General features: G+C 40.9%; 1 protein-coding gene across 1 annotated transcript in view; it reads right to left on the bottom strand.

The window, feature by feature from the left end:
- The window catches only part of DIAPH2 (diaphanous-related formin 2), a 1391152-nt gene extending 1378167 nt beyond the window's left edge, over nucleotides 1-12985 (bottom strand). The window contains exon 1 of the mRNA XM_006872015.1: nucleotides 12854-12985. Coding sequence (XP_006872077.1) covers nucleotides 12854-12985 — 132 coding nt within the window. The remainder of the gene's footprint in view (nucleotides 1-12853) is intronic.
- Nucleotides 12986-15194: the final 2209 nt, after the last annotated feature.

Below are 15194 nucleotides of genomic sequence, written 5' to 3'. Positions count from 1 at the left end.
TGGCCAGATCAGTCAAATAAATGTCAAATTTACTATTGTTGTGAAGTGCCATCAAGATGGTTCTGACACATAGCAACCCTGTATAGGGTTTCTGAGGAGCAGCTGGTGAGCTTGAACCACTGACCCTGCAGTTCAAACGGCTTTGCAGTCTAACACATTAACCCATAAAGCCACACCAGGACTCCAGCAACTCTATAGTGGTTATGTGCCGTGGAGTCCGTTCCAACTCACAGTGACCCTGTGTACAAGGTTTCCAAGGCTGTAAATCTTTACAGGAGCAGAAATCCTCATCTTTCTCCCGTGGAACAGCTGTTAGTTTCAAACTGCTGACCCTGACTGAGGTTAGCAGCCCAATTCATAACCACTACGCTACCAGAGTTCTATTATTCATATTCATATATCTATTTGAAATTACATCTGAACCTTCCTTTACACACATCAATTTTAAGACATCTCATCTTTCACAATGGGTGTTTTTCAAGGAAATCCATTTGGATATCAAGTATTAACTGTATTTTAAGTCACCCAGGTGCTGTGTGTTAATGCGCTGGACTGCAAGGTTGGTTTGAACTGCAAGGTTCAAGCTCACCAGCCACTCGTAAAAAACGTTATACAGGGTGGCTATGGGTCGGAACCAACTCAATGGCACTTAACAACAAGTCCAGCAACAAAGGAGCTTTGGTAGCATCCTGGTTATGAGTCAGGCAGATAACCTCAAGGTCAGCTATTTGAAACTACCAGTTGTCCCACGGGAGAAAGATGAGGCTTGCTGCTATCCTAAAGATTTACAGCCTCAGAAATGCTATGCAGGGTCACTATGAGGCGGAACTGACTCCACCACACATAACCAACCAGCCCAACAACAAAAGTAATAAAAACAATCATCTATAGCCCTGGTGACACCATGAGCTAAGCACTGGATTGCTAACCAAAGTCATTGGTTTGAACCCACCAATTGCTCCACAGGAAAAAAATGAGGCAGTCTGCTTCTATAAAGATTTACAGCCTTAGAAAACCTATGAGCCAGGTCTATTCTGTCCTATAGGGTCAGAACCCATTCAATGGCAGTGGGAATTTTAGTGGGAATCATTTTACTTTCTTCAGTCTTAGGGAAAGAAAGAATCATACACCTCAAATCTGGCTGACTGAAGTAGTCTGTTTTGCATGGCCAATAGAATACAGGCATAGAGGGAAGGTGGGTCTTCAATAATAATGCCAGTGGTGCTTGTAATACCCACATGTTCTGATTCATTGAAATTAGCATATATTGTGTGTATACCTTTCAGAACATGCTGTACTTTGAGAGCAGGTGAGAAAATTGAATTCAAATTATTTCATTGCAATGACAAGTCACTACTTACAGAGCTCTTTGTACTTGGAGTGAAATTTAGATAGATTACAATTACAATTTCTCCTAAAAGGAATAAAAAAAGAGATTGAAGATATTTTTCACTTTCAGAGTCCTTGAAGCATAATGACTCAGTGTTAGAACTAAGTTTTACAATAGAGGTTATAGCTTTTAAATTTATTTTTAAGTCAGTTCCATTAATGCTTCAATGACTCAGTTTATTTATTTGTATATCAACAGCATTAGGCTGGCTGACAAAAAAAGAATGTCAGAGATACCTAATGAAAGTTTTATAACAAAAATTTAAATGCTTCAAATGGATAAATTCAAAGAAAAGATAAGCTTTTTGGATTCTTACAAAGTTATATTAGAAAGAAAAGTTAAACTCATTTTATATTCCTTCATTCAAAAGAAAGCATTATTTGTGAAAGAACAGAATGTATAATCCTCCAAATGGATAAACAGCACTGGGAAAATAGAATAGGAATAAATTAACTTAAAATCATTCTAGAATATATGATTCCTGGGTAGTATAAATGGTTTGCACTAGTTACTAATCTAAAGGTTGGCAGTTTATATCCACCCAGTAGCACCATGAAAGAAAGGCCAGAAAATCTGCTTCCATAAACATTAAAACTAAGAAAACCCTATGGAGCAGTTTCACTCTAACCTCAAGAAAATTAATACAGCAGAACATTAAAAAAACAAAACAAAAAACAAGATAATTGAAAGACTTAGTAAACATTAAAAACATCAGAAATGAAAATGAAAAGAAAACCCAAAAAACGAACTCACTGCAGAAAATGATGTAGAATAAAAGCAGCGCCACAGACAAAAAAACAAAAAAACCACACACACACACAGCAAATGAGAGCAATCAATTCATACCTATAGATCATTACAATGACTATTGTTGTTGTTGTTGTTAAGTGCCGTTGAATCGGTTCCGACCCATAGCGACCCTGTACAGGGTTTCCAAGGCTGTAAATCTTTACGGGAGCAGAATGCCTCATCTTTCTCCCGTGGAGCGGCTGGTAGTTTCAAACTGCTGGCCTCAAGGCTCGCAGCCTGATTCGTAACCACTACGCTACCAGAACTCCTATAAGTGGATTAAATGCATCAGTCAAGAGACAGAGGGCAGAATGGAGAAGAAAACAGGATACCTCGATATACTGTCTACAAGAGACACATCAAAAAGAAATGCCCATCAACAGAAGAATGGTTAAACTTTGGTACATACCCAAAATGGAATACTACAAAAGGTTGAAGAATAATGATGAATCTTTGAAACATCTCACAACATGGATGAACCTGAAGGACACTGTGCTGAGTGAAATTAGTTAATCACAGAGAGACAAATATTGTTTGAGACCAATGTTGTAAAGAGTTAAGAAAGGGTTTCCTTGATAAAAAGAAAATCAATGATGGTTATGGTGGGAGGGAAAATTATTCACAGGATAGAAGGTAGACACATGTTAACAAGGGTGACAGAGCAGGGAACAACTACTAACAACAAGAGGAAGATTAGTAGAAGAAAGGTGAAGGTAGTAGCACGAGACAGAGGGAGGAGTGCAAGAGTTAAAGTGAATAGAGGTAAATACTGTGCAAGGAGGGGATTGCAATCATTGTTAAGAAGCAATGGGAAACTGATCTGCTCTGTAAACCTTCACTCAATTCACAATAAAAAGTTAAAAAAAAAAAAAAAAAGATTATTGCCAAGAAAACCCTATGGAGTAGTTATCATCTAACACCTGGTGTCACCAGGAATTGGAATCGACTTGACATCTATGTGTTAGAGCTATCAAATTGCAGGAGGCCAATTAACCATCCGACCATAATTATATTTGAATGAGGTAACATCCAAACCAGAAAAAAAAATCCATTGCCACCAAGTCAATTTTGACTCAAAGTAACCCAGAGGATAGAGTAGAACTGCCCCATAGTTTCTAAGATTATAAATCTTTAAGGAAGCATACTGTCCTATCTTTCTTTCCCAGAGCAGACCTGCTGGTTAACAGGTGAGTAGTTAACCAATGCATCACCAGGACTCCATCAGGCAATAAATAAAAAGGGTTAATAATAATGCTTTGTATTTTTACAGAATTATGGGATTTTCTAAACGCTTTCACATTCATTACTGCCTTCCTAAACCAATCAGGCAGGTAGTTATCTCCTACTGACCAAAATAAAAATTCCAAAATTCTGGTATTAAATGGATCAGAGATGACAAGCAAATACAACAGTCAACACTGGAACCCCACCCAGTTTATTGGCTCTCCATTCAGGGCTCTTGTACCAATTACCTGACGTTTTCTACCAGTAACAACAAAATGTTATTTGGCCCAGCAGTTTTGAGACTATTTCTCCAAATGGAAGTTCAGACTCGGAATCAAAAGAATCCAAACAAACAAGGGTTTAGAGGACTTCTCTCAGTCTTGCATAAGTTTCCTTCATTTAAAAATATGAGAAAAGACACAGAAGAATACACAGATAGGTTCATTTGATGGGATATATATAGTAAGGAGCCCTGGTGTGGCGCTGTGGGTTAATGCGCCAGACTGCAAAGCCGTTTGAATTGCAATGTTGGTGGTTCAAGCTCACCAGCTGCTCCTCGGAAACCCTATACAGGGATTGCTATGGGTCCGGAACTGACTCTACCACTCTTAACAACAACAACATATAGTAACGAGCTCTGATAACTAGTGATTAAGAGTCGGGCTGCTAACCTCAAGGTCAGCAATTTGAAACTACCAGCTGTTCTGCGAGAGAAAGATGATGAGGCTTTCTGCTCCTGTATAGATCTACAGCCTCAGAAATCCTATGCAAGGTCGCTTATGGGTCGAAACCACAGCACATAACCACAACCATACAGTAAGACAAAGTGGCGCTTAAAAGTAAACATTTGTTTTTAATAAAACAAAGTCCTTTCAACAAATTATACTCTAAAATGACAGTGTATAGGGAAGGAAGCAAGTGTCCTAGCTAATAATTTACTAAATATTTTTGCAACCAAGCACTGGCATGTTAGGTATCAAGAATAGGCATAAAACTGTATCCTTGTACAGGAGAACCTTACAATCTCTATAGAGAAAACATTGGTGTGGCGCTATGGTTTAATGTGCTGGACTGCAAGGTCCACTTGGACCGCAAGGTTGGCAGTTCAAGCTCAATAGCCATTCCTTGGAAACCCCTATACAAGGTCACTGTGAGTTGGAACAGATTCGATGGCACTTAACTACAGTTATTAGTCCTGGTGTGGCACTGTAAGATAAGCACTGGACTGCTAACCACAAGGTCAGGGTTCAAACCCACCAGCTGCTTGGAAACCTATACAAGGGTCGCTGAGTCAGAACTGCCTCCACAGCACTAACAACAACAACTGTTATAAGAGTCAAAATAAGGAAGAGTCCTCAGAGTAAGCTAAAAAGAGTTAGTGAAGGTTTAGTAGAAGAATGGGAAAAATTGTAAGGTAATAGCTGGGTTTTAAGAGGGAGGTAAGATGTAACTAGTACCCCTTTGACCTAGCTTGGATGGCTAGCTGACCAGATAAAGATGCTTGATACTGTGAGCAAGTGTAAACTGCTACAATTTGATTATCCTTTGCTTATGAATGAAGTTGCTTAAAATACCAACCAGAATGGAAGAATTGTTCATATCAAGGAATAAGCTTGTTTCCTCAGCGTGTTGATAGGGATGGACAATCTAGACATTGGCTATCAAAATTGGTGGTGGAGGGCTATAAAGGTAAGAAGTGGCAGGCTTACAAGCTTTCATTGGTGTGTTTAGCTTTAGAATGAGAGGAGGTGGTGGTAGTGTGCCATGGAGTCAGTTCCAACCCATAGCGACCCTGTATAGGGTTTCCGAGGCTGTAAATCTTTACAGGAATAGAAAGCCTCATTTTTCTCCCACAGTACAACTCGTAGTTTCGAACTGATGATCTTGAGGTTAGCAGCCCGACTTGTAACCACTATGCTACCAGAGCTCCTTCTAGAATGAGAGCAGTAAGGCCGAACAGAATCCCCATTGAATAGTTTTCATCTTCTCCAGATGGATCTGGTGAAAGGGGATGATGCTGATAGGATTTTATGATTCAATTGTGAGTAACTGTTAGCAGGATTAATTTTGATTGTCACAACTATAATTGTAGAAGATGTGTAACTAAAAGTAATTTTTCATTTTAAGAACAGACAATCCCAGGACCATCAAGAAGGAAGAGTATGCATGGAGGTGAGATCTTACCCAGAGAAGCTGACACAGAAAAGCTGAGACAGTGGCAGAAGCGATGACATGGAGAGATAGAGCAGCTGCGGGCTCCAGGACCATGGACTGAGAAAGGCTGTGTGCCTGTGGACAAGAGGGTGGCTTGCAGAATATGCCCTTGGGACATTTAAATGAATATATATTTTTTGTTTTGTATGTGTACATAAAATACTTTTGCTTTTGTTCATTTGTGAAATATAAGATGTACAAGGGAAGCCACCGGGAGGAAGTAGGATAACTTGTTTTAAGGAGGGGATTGTAATCATTTGAGTATATAAATTTGTTGAATGTAAAGCTGATATTCTTGTCTGTTAACCTTCACTCAATTCACAATAAAAAGTTAAAAACAAACAAACAAAAAAAGGTAGATGAGATTTGTAAAGGAGAAGCAAGACACATAAAATTTAAGATTTGGTGAGGATGCTCAGGGTAGGTGACAAGAATTAGAAACAACAGAGGTGGCCCAAAGGAACTGAGATACAGGGAAATATACCTAGTAAGTGGATGAGCTGGAATTAGAATCTTGGTCTCTGACTCTAAACAACCAGGCTCTTTTATACAAGTGTGCCCCCCTCCAACTAGTCTTCCTGCCTCCAATCTGGCACTCTACTCCTAGTAATTCTCCGTATTATTTCTTTCTGAAACATAAACCTAATCATATCACTCTCCTGCTTAAACTCCTTCAAAGGTTTACTTTAACTTCCATAAAGAAGAAACTCTAACATCTAATACAATGCCTCTTTTCTGGCCAACCCACCATATATATAGATACTCTTGTTTCAGCCATTACATATCAACGGCATACTTCCCTCATTGGGCATGCTTTCCTATCTCTGCATCTTTGTGTGTGTTGTTCTTTCATTCTGAAAATCTTTCTTTCCTTTCCATATAATTAATGCTTTATTCATCAAGCTTTTAGCTTTAAACTGATAAGCTTTTCCTTACCACACTTGAGCAGCCAATCAGATTTCAATACTTGCCCATGAAGTTTACAGCACCCTCTGTGCATATTCCTGTTGAAATTTACAATACAACTCATCGGTCATTTGTGAACTTACCATACTATGAGTATGAGCATCTTTGTATCACCAGCTCTCAGGACAGTACGTAACATGTGGTGCTCAGAAAAATGTGTGTAGCATAAATAAAATCTTTCGACTCAGACCTTATCATTTAAAAAAAACACAAAAATACTATTGAAAACAAGTAACCATAACCAAACACTCAGGAAATGATGTAATACCACAAAATTAATTTCTCTTACTTCAAGTTACTAATTTGACTCTACTGTTGAAAGAACCAAAGGCTTCAGTAATTATACCAAAAAAAAAAAAAAAAAAAAATCAAACTGCACAACATCATCAAATAGTGTTATACCACTCCACTCTGTTGTGTGGGAGAAGGGAAGGGTATTAGTTCTTTTCTTTTCTTTTTTTTAAGGTATTAGTTCTTGATCAACACTAGCCTCTCATTGGTAATGCCTTAAATATATGGAATTCAAGATGGAACACTGATAAAGTCTGAAATACGTGGCATTCAAGATGGAACTCCTTGATAACATTTCTAGAGCTCGGTCTCTTACTCAACTTGAGAAAAAGGCATTTCAAAGTTGACATCAAATTACTAATTAATCTAAGATTCATGACAGCTGATGACTGCCACAATCTGGGCCTAGCCAGATCATTACATAAAATCCAAAACTTAAATGCATTGCTCAGAATGCGATGAGTACAAAACAGCGGTATACTTTTAAAGTATAAAAATATAAGGGTCATTATGAGGATGTATATATGAAGAAAATTGAAGTGAAATTATTTGTATTTTTATTTTATTAATCTTCAACAAAAGTCATTAAAATCCTGAATGCTACTCTGAAAAAAATTCACATAGAAATCCATCAAAAAGTTCAGGATATACATGTCAGTGTTCTTCTCTATAGAAATACCTGTCCTCCATTTTTCTAGAACCATAAGGAACTAAATGAAAACCACTGAATCACAAGTCTTCTGCTTTGTGAATTTATTATAGCTGTTAGGGAGCCATGGTGGTACCATGGGTTAAGTGTGGGCTGCTAACCTCAACGTCAAGGGTTCAAATCCACCAGCCACTCCAAGAAAGATGAGGCTGCCTGCTTCAGTAAAGTACAGTCTCCGATGTCTTATAGGGTCACTATGAGTCAGAACTGACTTTATGAAACTGGGGTTCTTATATAACAATAGTCATTCGTGTAATTTCTTTATATAGTACAAACTTCAGTTTTAGCTAATACTAAATAGTCATTATAAGTTGTTATTGTTAAGTGTAGTTGAGACTCATAGCTACCCTGTATTCGGTTTCCGAGGAACGGATGGTGGGTTTGAACCACTTGCCTTGCAGTTCAAACTGACTTTCCGGTGCAGTGCTTATCCTACAGCACCATACCAGGACTCCAGTCATTATATGTTGTTGTTAAGCACCATCAAGTCTATTACAACTCATAGCAATCCTGTATAGGATTTCTGAGGAGTAGCTAGTGAGGAGTTTGAACCACTGACCTTGCAGTCAAGTGCTTATCATATTGCGCCACACCAGGACTCCTGTCATATGTTGTTGTTGTTGTTGTTAAGTGCCATCGAGTCGGTTCCGACCCATAGCGACCCTGTATGGGGTTTGCAAGGAGACGCTATTGAGCTTGAACTGCCAACCCTGCAGTTCAAATGGCTTTGCATTCTGGCACATTAACCCACAGCGCCACACCAGACTTCAGTATGTCATCCATGTGGTCAGTGCTATTTCCCATTTCCCCCCTTTCTACCCCCCCTACACTACTCAGTAAGGAGCTCTGATAGTGTAGTGGTTATGAATCGGGCTGCTAACCTCAAGGTCAGCAGTTAGAAACTACCAGCTGTTCCGGGGGAGAAAGATGAGGCGGTCTGCTCCGGTAAAGATTTACAGCCTCAGAAACCCTGTGTAGGGTCACTATGAGTCGGAACCAACTCCACGGTACTTAACAGCAACAACACTACTCAGTAACTTAATAGTGGAATCAAATTAATCCTTTCTTTATTCTCAATCCTTTGTAACCCAATAGTTCTTACTCTTCTATGTATGATGGTTGCTTTTCAGAAGCTAAGGGAAGCTTTTAAATCCAGAACAATGAATGTACCTACATACACTCAAACTTTACCCCCTCCCCACAATTTCAGGAACTTAAGGGACTCAACAACAACAACAAATCCTCCCACACAATTAAATCTCTATTACCATATCAGTTCTCTTTGTAACCCAAATACCACAACTCCTTTATACACAAAATTAAAGACTGTTACCACCAGTAGCCACTGCGTTGCCGCAGACTCATGTGCATCAGAGTAGAACTATGCTTCATAGGGTTTTTGGTTGTTTTGTTGTTGTTTTTTATTGTGAACTGAGTTATAGTTTACATGGGAGAATATTGGCTTTACACCATCATTTCATTGCAATGATTACAATTTCCCCCGTGAATCATCATTTAACAGTATTTGCTTCTATTTTCTGTTTTTTTAGGTTTCTTTGTTTTTTTTGGGGGGGGGGGTTGTAGGGGATGTACACAAAAACACTCAGGAATTGATAGAAATTTAAACAACTAAAGGGCACATTCTGCAATCCTGCCTCCTGGCCACCAGCACTCAGTCCCTCTCTTTCCATGAGTCTAGAGTCTTCATAGAGATTTTAATGACTGATCTTTTGGAAGTAGATTGCCAGGCCTTTCTTCTGCAGTATCTCTGTGTAGACTCAACCTTGCAAACCTTCAATTAGCAGACAGCAGGGTTAACGGCTTGTACCACCGAGGTTACTCAAAAGACTACACTTACTCTTCACTTATCTAATACCTCATCTGACATTTCACAGTTACAATAGTAGTTGTTGTTATGTGCCGTCAAGTCGGTTCGGACCCAAAAAATTCTACAACTCTCTTGTGCATTAACAACTTTAAATCGGGCAGTAATGAACACTAAAGTGTGAGGTGAAAGTAACGCTAGCTGTGATGGTTAAGGTTATGCGTCAACATGACTAGGCCATGCTTCTAGTGGTCTGGCTGGTATATAATTTGACTATTATGTAGTCATCCTCAATTTTGTGATCTGATGTGGTCAACCTCCATTTTCTCATAATGCCTATTTTAGCATAATGATCTGCTCTTTGGAATCTAACCATGTCAATTAAGTGAGGAGTGAGCACATTAAAGTGATCCTATATTAACATATATTAACATATTAACATATGGAGTTCTGGTGTGGTGCTGTGGGCTAATGCGTCACACTGCAAAGTCCTTTGAACTGCAAGGTCAATGATTCAAGCTCACCAATTGCTCCTTGAAAACCCTATTACTGGGTCGCTATGGGTCAGAATAGACTAAACAGCACTTAACAACAATGTTAACATATAAGAGGAGTCCTCATGTGGTGCTGCAGTTAATGCACTGGACTGCAAAATCATTTGAACCACAGCGTTGGTGGTTCAAGCTCACCAGCTGCTCCTTGGAAATCTTTATTCAGGGTCACTATGGGTCAGAACCCTACTTAACAACAACAACAACAACATATTAACATAACAATACTCAAAAAAGTTTAAGAGCCGAATTAGTAACCCACCAGTGAAGAGACGGGTGAAAGATTGAGACTTTCTGCTCCCGTGAAGATTTACAGTCTCAGAAACCCTGCGCAGGGTCACTATGAGTCAGAACCAACTTCACGGTACTTAACAACAACAACTGATGGGGAAAATGTGGAAATCTGCTTCCGTACTGATTTCCCTAGTGCCATTGTGTCAATTCCGACTCATAGCAACCCTATAGCACAGAGCGGAACTATACCAACAGTCCCTAGGCAGTAACATTCACAGTGAGCCCTGGTGGTACAGTGGTGTAGCGCTCAGCTGACAAGTAAAAGCAGCTGCTCAGATAAAGAAGGAATGGCAATCTGCTTCAATAAAGATTTACAATCTTGGAAACCCTATGTAACAGCCCTACTTTTCCCTATGGGGTCACTATGAGTCAGAATCAACTCAAAAGGCACACAAGAAACTATCTTACTACCACTATTGTAAGTATGCCAGATGAGCTCTCTCCTAAAAGGCCTCAAAAGAACATGTTGAGAATTTAGTGATAACACTAAAGACTAGGTCCCAAACAACTCAAAAAAAAAAAAAAGATACTTATAAAAAAAGATTAATCAAGTCTTTTTGTTTAGTCAATTAACTTACCCTACAATGTCCTGTATTGTCCCCCTATATTCTTTTTAATTAACTCTGACCCGTCTGTATGTATCATTCAAATTTTGAGCATGTAAAATCATGTAACGCTCAAAATTTGAGCAAAAGAAAGTTCACAATAACATTAGCAAACTCTTGAATTCAAATACTTGTTCTACTATATGAAGCCATGTTCAACACTGCACAGTGAAGCTAGTAAGGAATTGAAAGTGATACCATCTCATAACTATCTAGTTACCTTATCAAAGCAGGTAAAACATAAAAGATAAAACAGGACAAATGGCCAAAGAGAAAGAAAGAACATAATCCAGGTGTTATTATGAGCAGGCACAGATAAGTGCTTTTTCTTAAGAGTATGCCTCTTACTTAATAGTTCGTCCTGAATATATCAAACAATTTGTGGAAACCATCAGCTGACTTTTTTTTAATTAAACGTGTAGTTGCTGACTAAACCAGTTTTGTACTGGACCTAAAAAAAAGGAAAGATGCTCACTCACTATTTTATGGAAAACTGTTAACATTTCAAAATCACTAGTATTAGAATTTTTAAATACATTAAGCTTTGGTCAAACACTCACAAAAATTTTCTAAGTTTCATGAAGTAGTTAGTAGTAGTAATGATGTTCACACTGAAACCTCTGCCAGCAATGACAAATAACAAAAACCCTGTGACTTGGTTTCTTCACTGGTAAACACTGGGTAACAGAACAAAGTAAGCAAGTTCCCAATTTGCCTCCTTAGAAAGGAATTAATAAGACTGAAAAGTTTTTGACATTTTAATCTACCCCACTGTGTCCCTTCCCACAAAAGGGAAGGCTAAATTATTTCCTGAAATGATAACACTTTGACCACTGTTTTACATTACAGACAGTTCATAATTGAAAGGTAAACCAGAGGCATGAGAGAAAAGTACAACAAACGAACATCGAACAGTCTTAAGACACAGCTTTAGTTTTAAGTCACTGCCCCCATCTCTATTATAATCAAGTTGCCCTCTAAATCTGAAAACTAGACATGCAACATGTTGCTTGTGCTTCAGATCTAGACTTAGAATCTTCAGATATATGGAGTATTTGCTTTATTTGTGCGGGGAAACCCTTTCTTCACACGCAACTCAAATTAGAAAGTTTACAAAAAGAGGAACCTTTTTAACTGATGAGTTGCTGAAACTCCAGTATTTCCCAATCTAATACTAGGCCCCATAGATTTCATTCCTCTGCACATAAAGTCAGTGGCAGGAAATGGACTGCTATCACTGGATCACACTATCAGGACGTTGAGACTTGCACAGCCTGTCTACTGCTTTTGAGTGTTCTTAACCAACTAAGTAGCCGTACTGGTACTGTGTGACTCTGCCTGTTACACGCATGACAGTTGTTGTTGCCTCCACAAGCCTCCAACTCCCATGTTCCCCCAACTCTTGCAGAGAAGTGTTTCTTGAGAGAGCACATGGAAAAGGCAAGAGGAAAAAACGCACGTAGGCGCCTCTTCCTTAGATTTCTGGTAAAGTAGGAAGACTGGGGGCCTACGTTATGTTGTTCTGGATTTGCAAGGCTGTGGGTGGGCTCGCAAAGACTGGAGCTGAGAACAGGAGAGATTTCCCCGCTCTAGACCCTAAGCATGGAGGCAAAACACCAACTGACACGAGGTGGGAGGGGAATGGAATCGCGCAAAGAAGGTTCATGCCCACAAGTTAGACTAACAACAGACTCTACCCAGTAATAGGGGTCTCCCTAAATTGGGGTGGGGCCTTTTTCCTTCCCGTACTTCCTCCCGGACTGGGACTAACAAGAGTAGGCTAGGGGTTAAGTGGAGAAGGGGGTGCTCTTCCGCCCCCACGCCGTCTCCGCGCCTCGGCGTGGCCGCTCATTTAGCGGCTCCAGGAGTTGTACAACGAGGTCGCGGTCACCCTTGGGAGGGGGCCCCGGGTCACCCCTCCCCCGTGCTCAACGGCAGGAGGATCCCGGGGCTCTCTCAGTCCCCAAGGCCGGCGGGGGTTGCGAGAGCACTCACCAATTTGGGTTTGTTTTTCGTTTCCTCTTCGTTGGCGGCCCGGTTCCCTGCGTTCCGCTTGTTGCTTCGACCCCCACCGGGTTCCTCGCTGCCGCCTCCCGCTCCCGACGCCGAAGCCCCGGGCTGCTCCATCTTTCTCAGGCCCTGTCACCTGTGCCCTATAACCCCACGTCTCCTCAACTGAGGAAGCCCACTCGGAGCGCTTGTACTGCCCCGCTCTGGTTCGGCAGCACCTCTTCCAATGGGAGAGTGTGTGTGCCAGAGGAGCTACTGATTTCAAGCCTCAGGGCTCTCAGCTCCAAGGCACACCGGACGCAACACGCCCGTTGCTACTATTCAGTGCTGGGGCAAGCCCTGCCCCCGAGCAGCTGCAATTACCACGGTCGCCGCCGCCCTTAGGGCGGTGTTTAGGGTGGTGGGAAAGTAGGTGCCTGTCTCTTTAAGAAGGCCTCAACACACGTGATTTATCAAAGTGCCCGCAGTCAGCCGCCCGGGCTCTGAACGCTGCTTCCTACTCTGGGTGCCGCCGGCCCTAGCTACTGAGCATGCCCAGCATAGCGACTTGGACCTAGCAAGAGAACTTAAAACTGCGGTTAAGCACTGATTTCACTTCCTAGTGGCCTAGCGTGAAATGGGAGGGAACTAGTCAAGAGAGAGGAGGTGTAACCCATTTTAGAGATGGGGAAACTGAGACTAGGGAGGATTCACGTGTGAGGTTCCTTGGTGGCTCTTCCAGAGTATCAGCCAAAGCACCTACACTCCGAGAGGCCTTGCTGACGGTGTGGTGTTGCTATGCTCTGTGGAAGAGTTTGATTGACAAGGCAACTGGCGTCCTTTAGGAAAACCACCGCAGGGAGCACTGACTAATTGCCCAGACAGACTGTATAGGTCAAAGTGGAAATAGTGGGTGTTTTCTGTTGCCATGATTACATTGAGGCTAAAGAAATACAGGCATTCCTTGATTCTTATGCTGCCAGTTTGTTGAAGCAGTAGGCTTAATCACAACACCACTTAATCACAGGGGGTGTTCTTTTCCCAAAGCACTTGGGTGGAGCAAACAATTGAATTGAGTGCTATTTGCCACTTTCCAAACTAGTTTAGGTTTACAGTTGTTGTGAGGAATCTTGTTATGTGTGTTAAAGTTTAGTTTTAAAATGTAAATCAATCCCTAGTCAAATGCTAGGTACTTTTGTGCAATAGTGGCAGGATATTGAGTGTATTGTTAATCTTTTGTCCTTAAATCTTAACTCAAGGCCTATGCTAAATTTCTTCCGCCCTCTTTAAACAGGTCCTTTCAAAATAAAGGTACATACTCAGAACATTAACGGGGCAAAGAAGGATTTGAATTAACCACCACCTCAGAATAAGACCATATTGGCAAAGAAGATATCTGAAATGTAAATGTAGGTAAATGTTAACTCTATAAACATGTCTATATGCCTATACATGTTATAAAGATATCCTCACTTTATAACTCCTTTTGCCCTTCTCCCCTTCAAACTGTTGTTAAAGCACCCTCAAGTCGGTTCCGACTCAGATGCAGCATACGGTTTCCAAGGAGCAACTGGTGAGTTTGAACCGCCGGCCTTAGGGTTAGCAGTCCAGTGCTTATCATACAGCACCACACCAAGACTCCCCCATCAACCTAAATGTCCTCAGTTGGGTAAAGGCTGAGTCTACTTTGTATCTGAACTTGTTTATTGAAAGTGCACTAGGATGAATTTGACCATGAATCGGACTGCCAATCTCACGATCAACAGTTCGAAATTACCAGTGGTTCCACGGGAGAAAGATGAGGCGTTCTGCTCCTGTAAAGATTTACAGCCTCGGAAACCCTGTGCAGGGTCGCTATGAGTCGGAACAGATTCCACGGCACTTAACAACAACAACAGGATAAGTACTGTAGAATAAGCACTGAACCACAAGGTCGGTTTGAACTGCAGGACCAGCAGTTCAAACTTACCAGCTGCTCCTCAGAAACCCTATACAGAGTCCCTATCAGTCACAATCTACTTGATGGCATTTAACAACAATAGGTGTGATGAGCCATTTAATTGAACAGTAAAATGAAAAGAACAAAAAGAACCCATACTAAAGGGGGGTGGGGGGATTCTTTGTTGATTGCTGGGATGTTGGGGGTGGGTGAAGGGAGGGAGGGCAATGTGGAGCACAGGGCAGGATAGTTTGGGTGCTGGGGAGGGTGGCAATATACAAGAAGGGAGAGGGGAATGGGGGAACAAATAGGTAGGTCTGAATGGGCTAAGTGGGACAGAGGTAAATAATGATGTATGCACAACCTTGGAACAACAGGGCTCTGGGATACAGAGATTGAGACATGGTT

Source organism: Chrysochloris asiatica, unplaced genomic scaffold (assembly GCF_000296735.1).
Source record: "Chrysochloris asiatica unplaced genomic scaffold, ChrAsi1.0 scaffold00180, whole genome shotgun sequence".
NCBI classification, from domain to species: Eukaryota; Metazoa; Chordata; class Mammalia; order Afrosoricida; family Chrysochloridae; genus Chrysochloris; species Chrysochloris asiatica.
The sequence above is the reverse complement of the archived record's forward strand: the minus strand, read 5'-3'. Positions and strand labels throughout refer to the sequence as shown.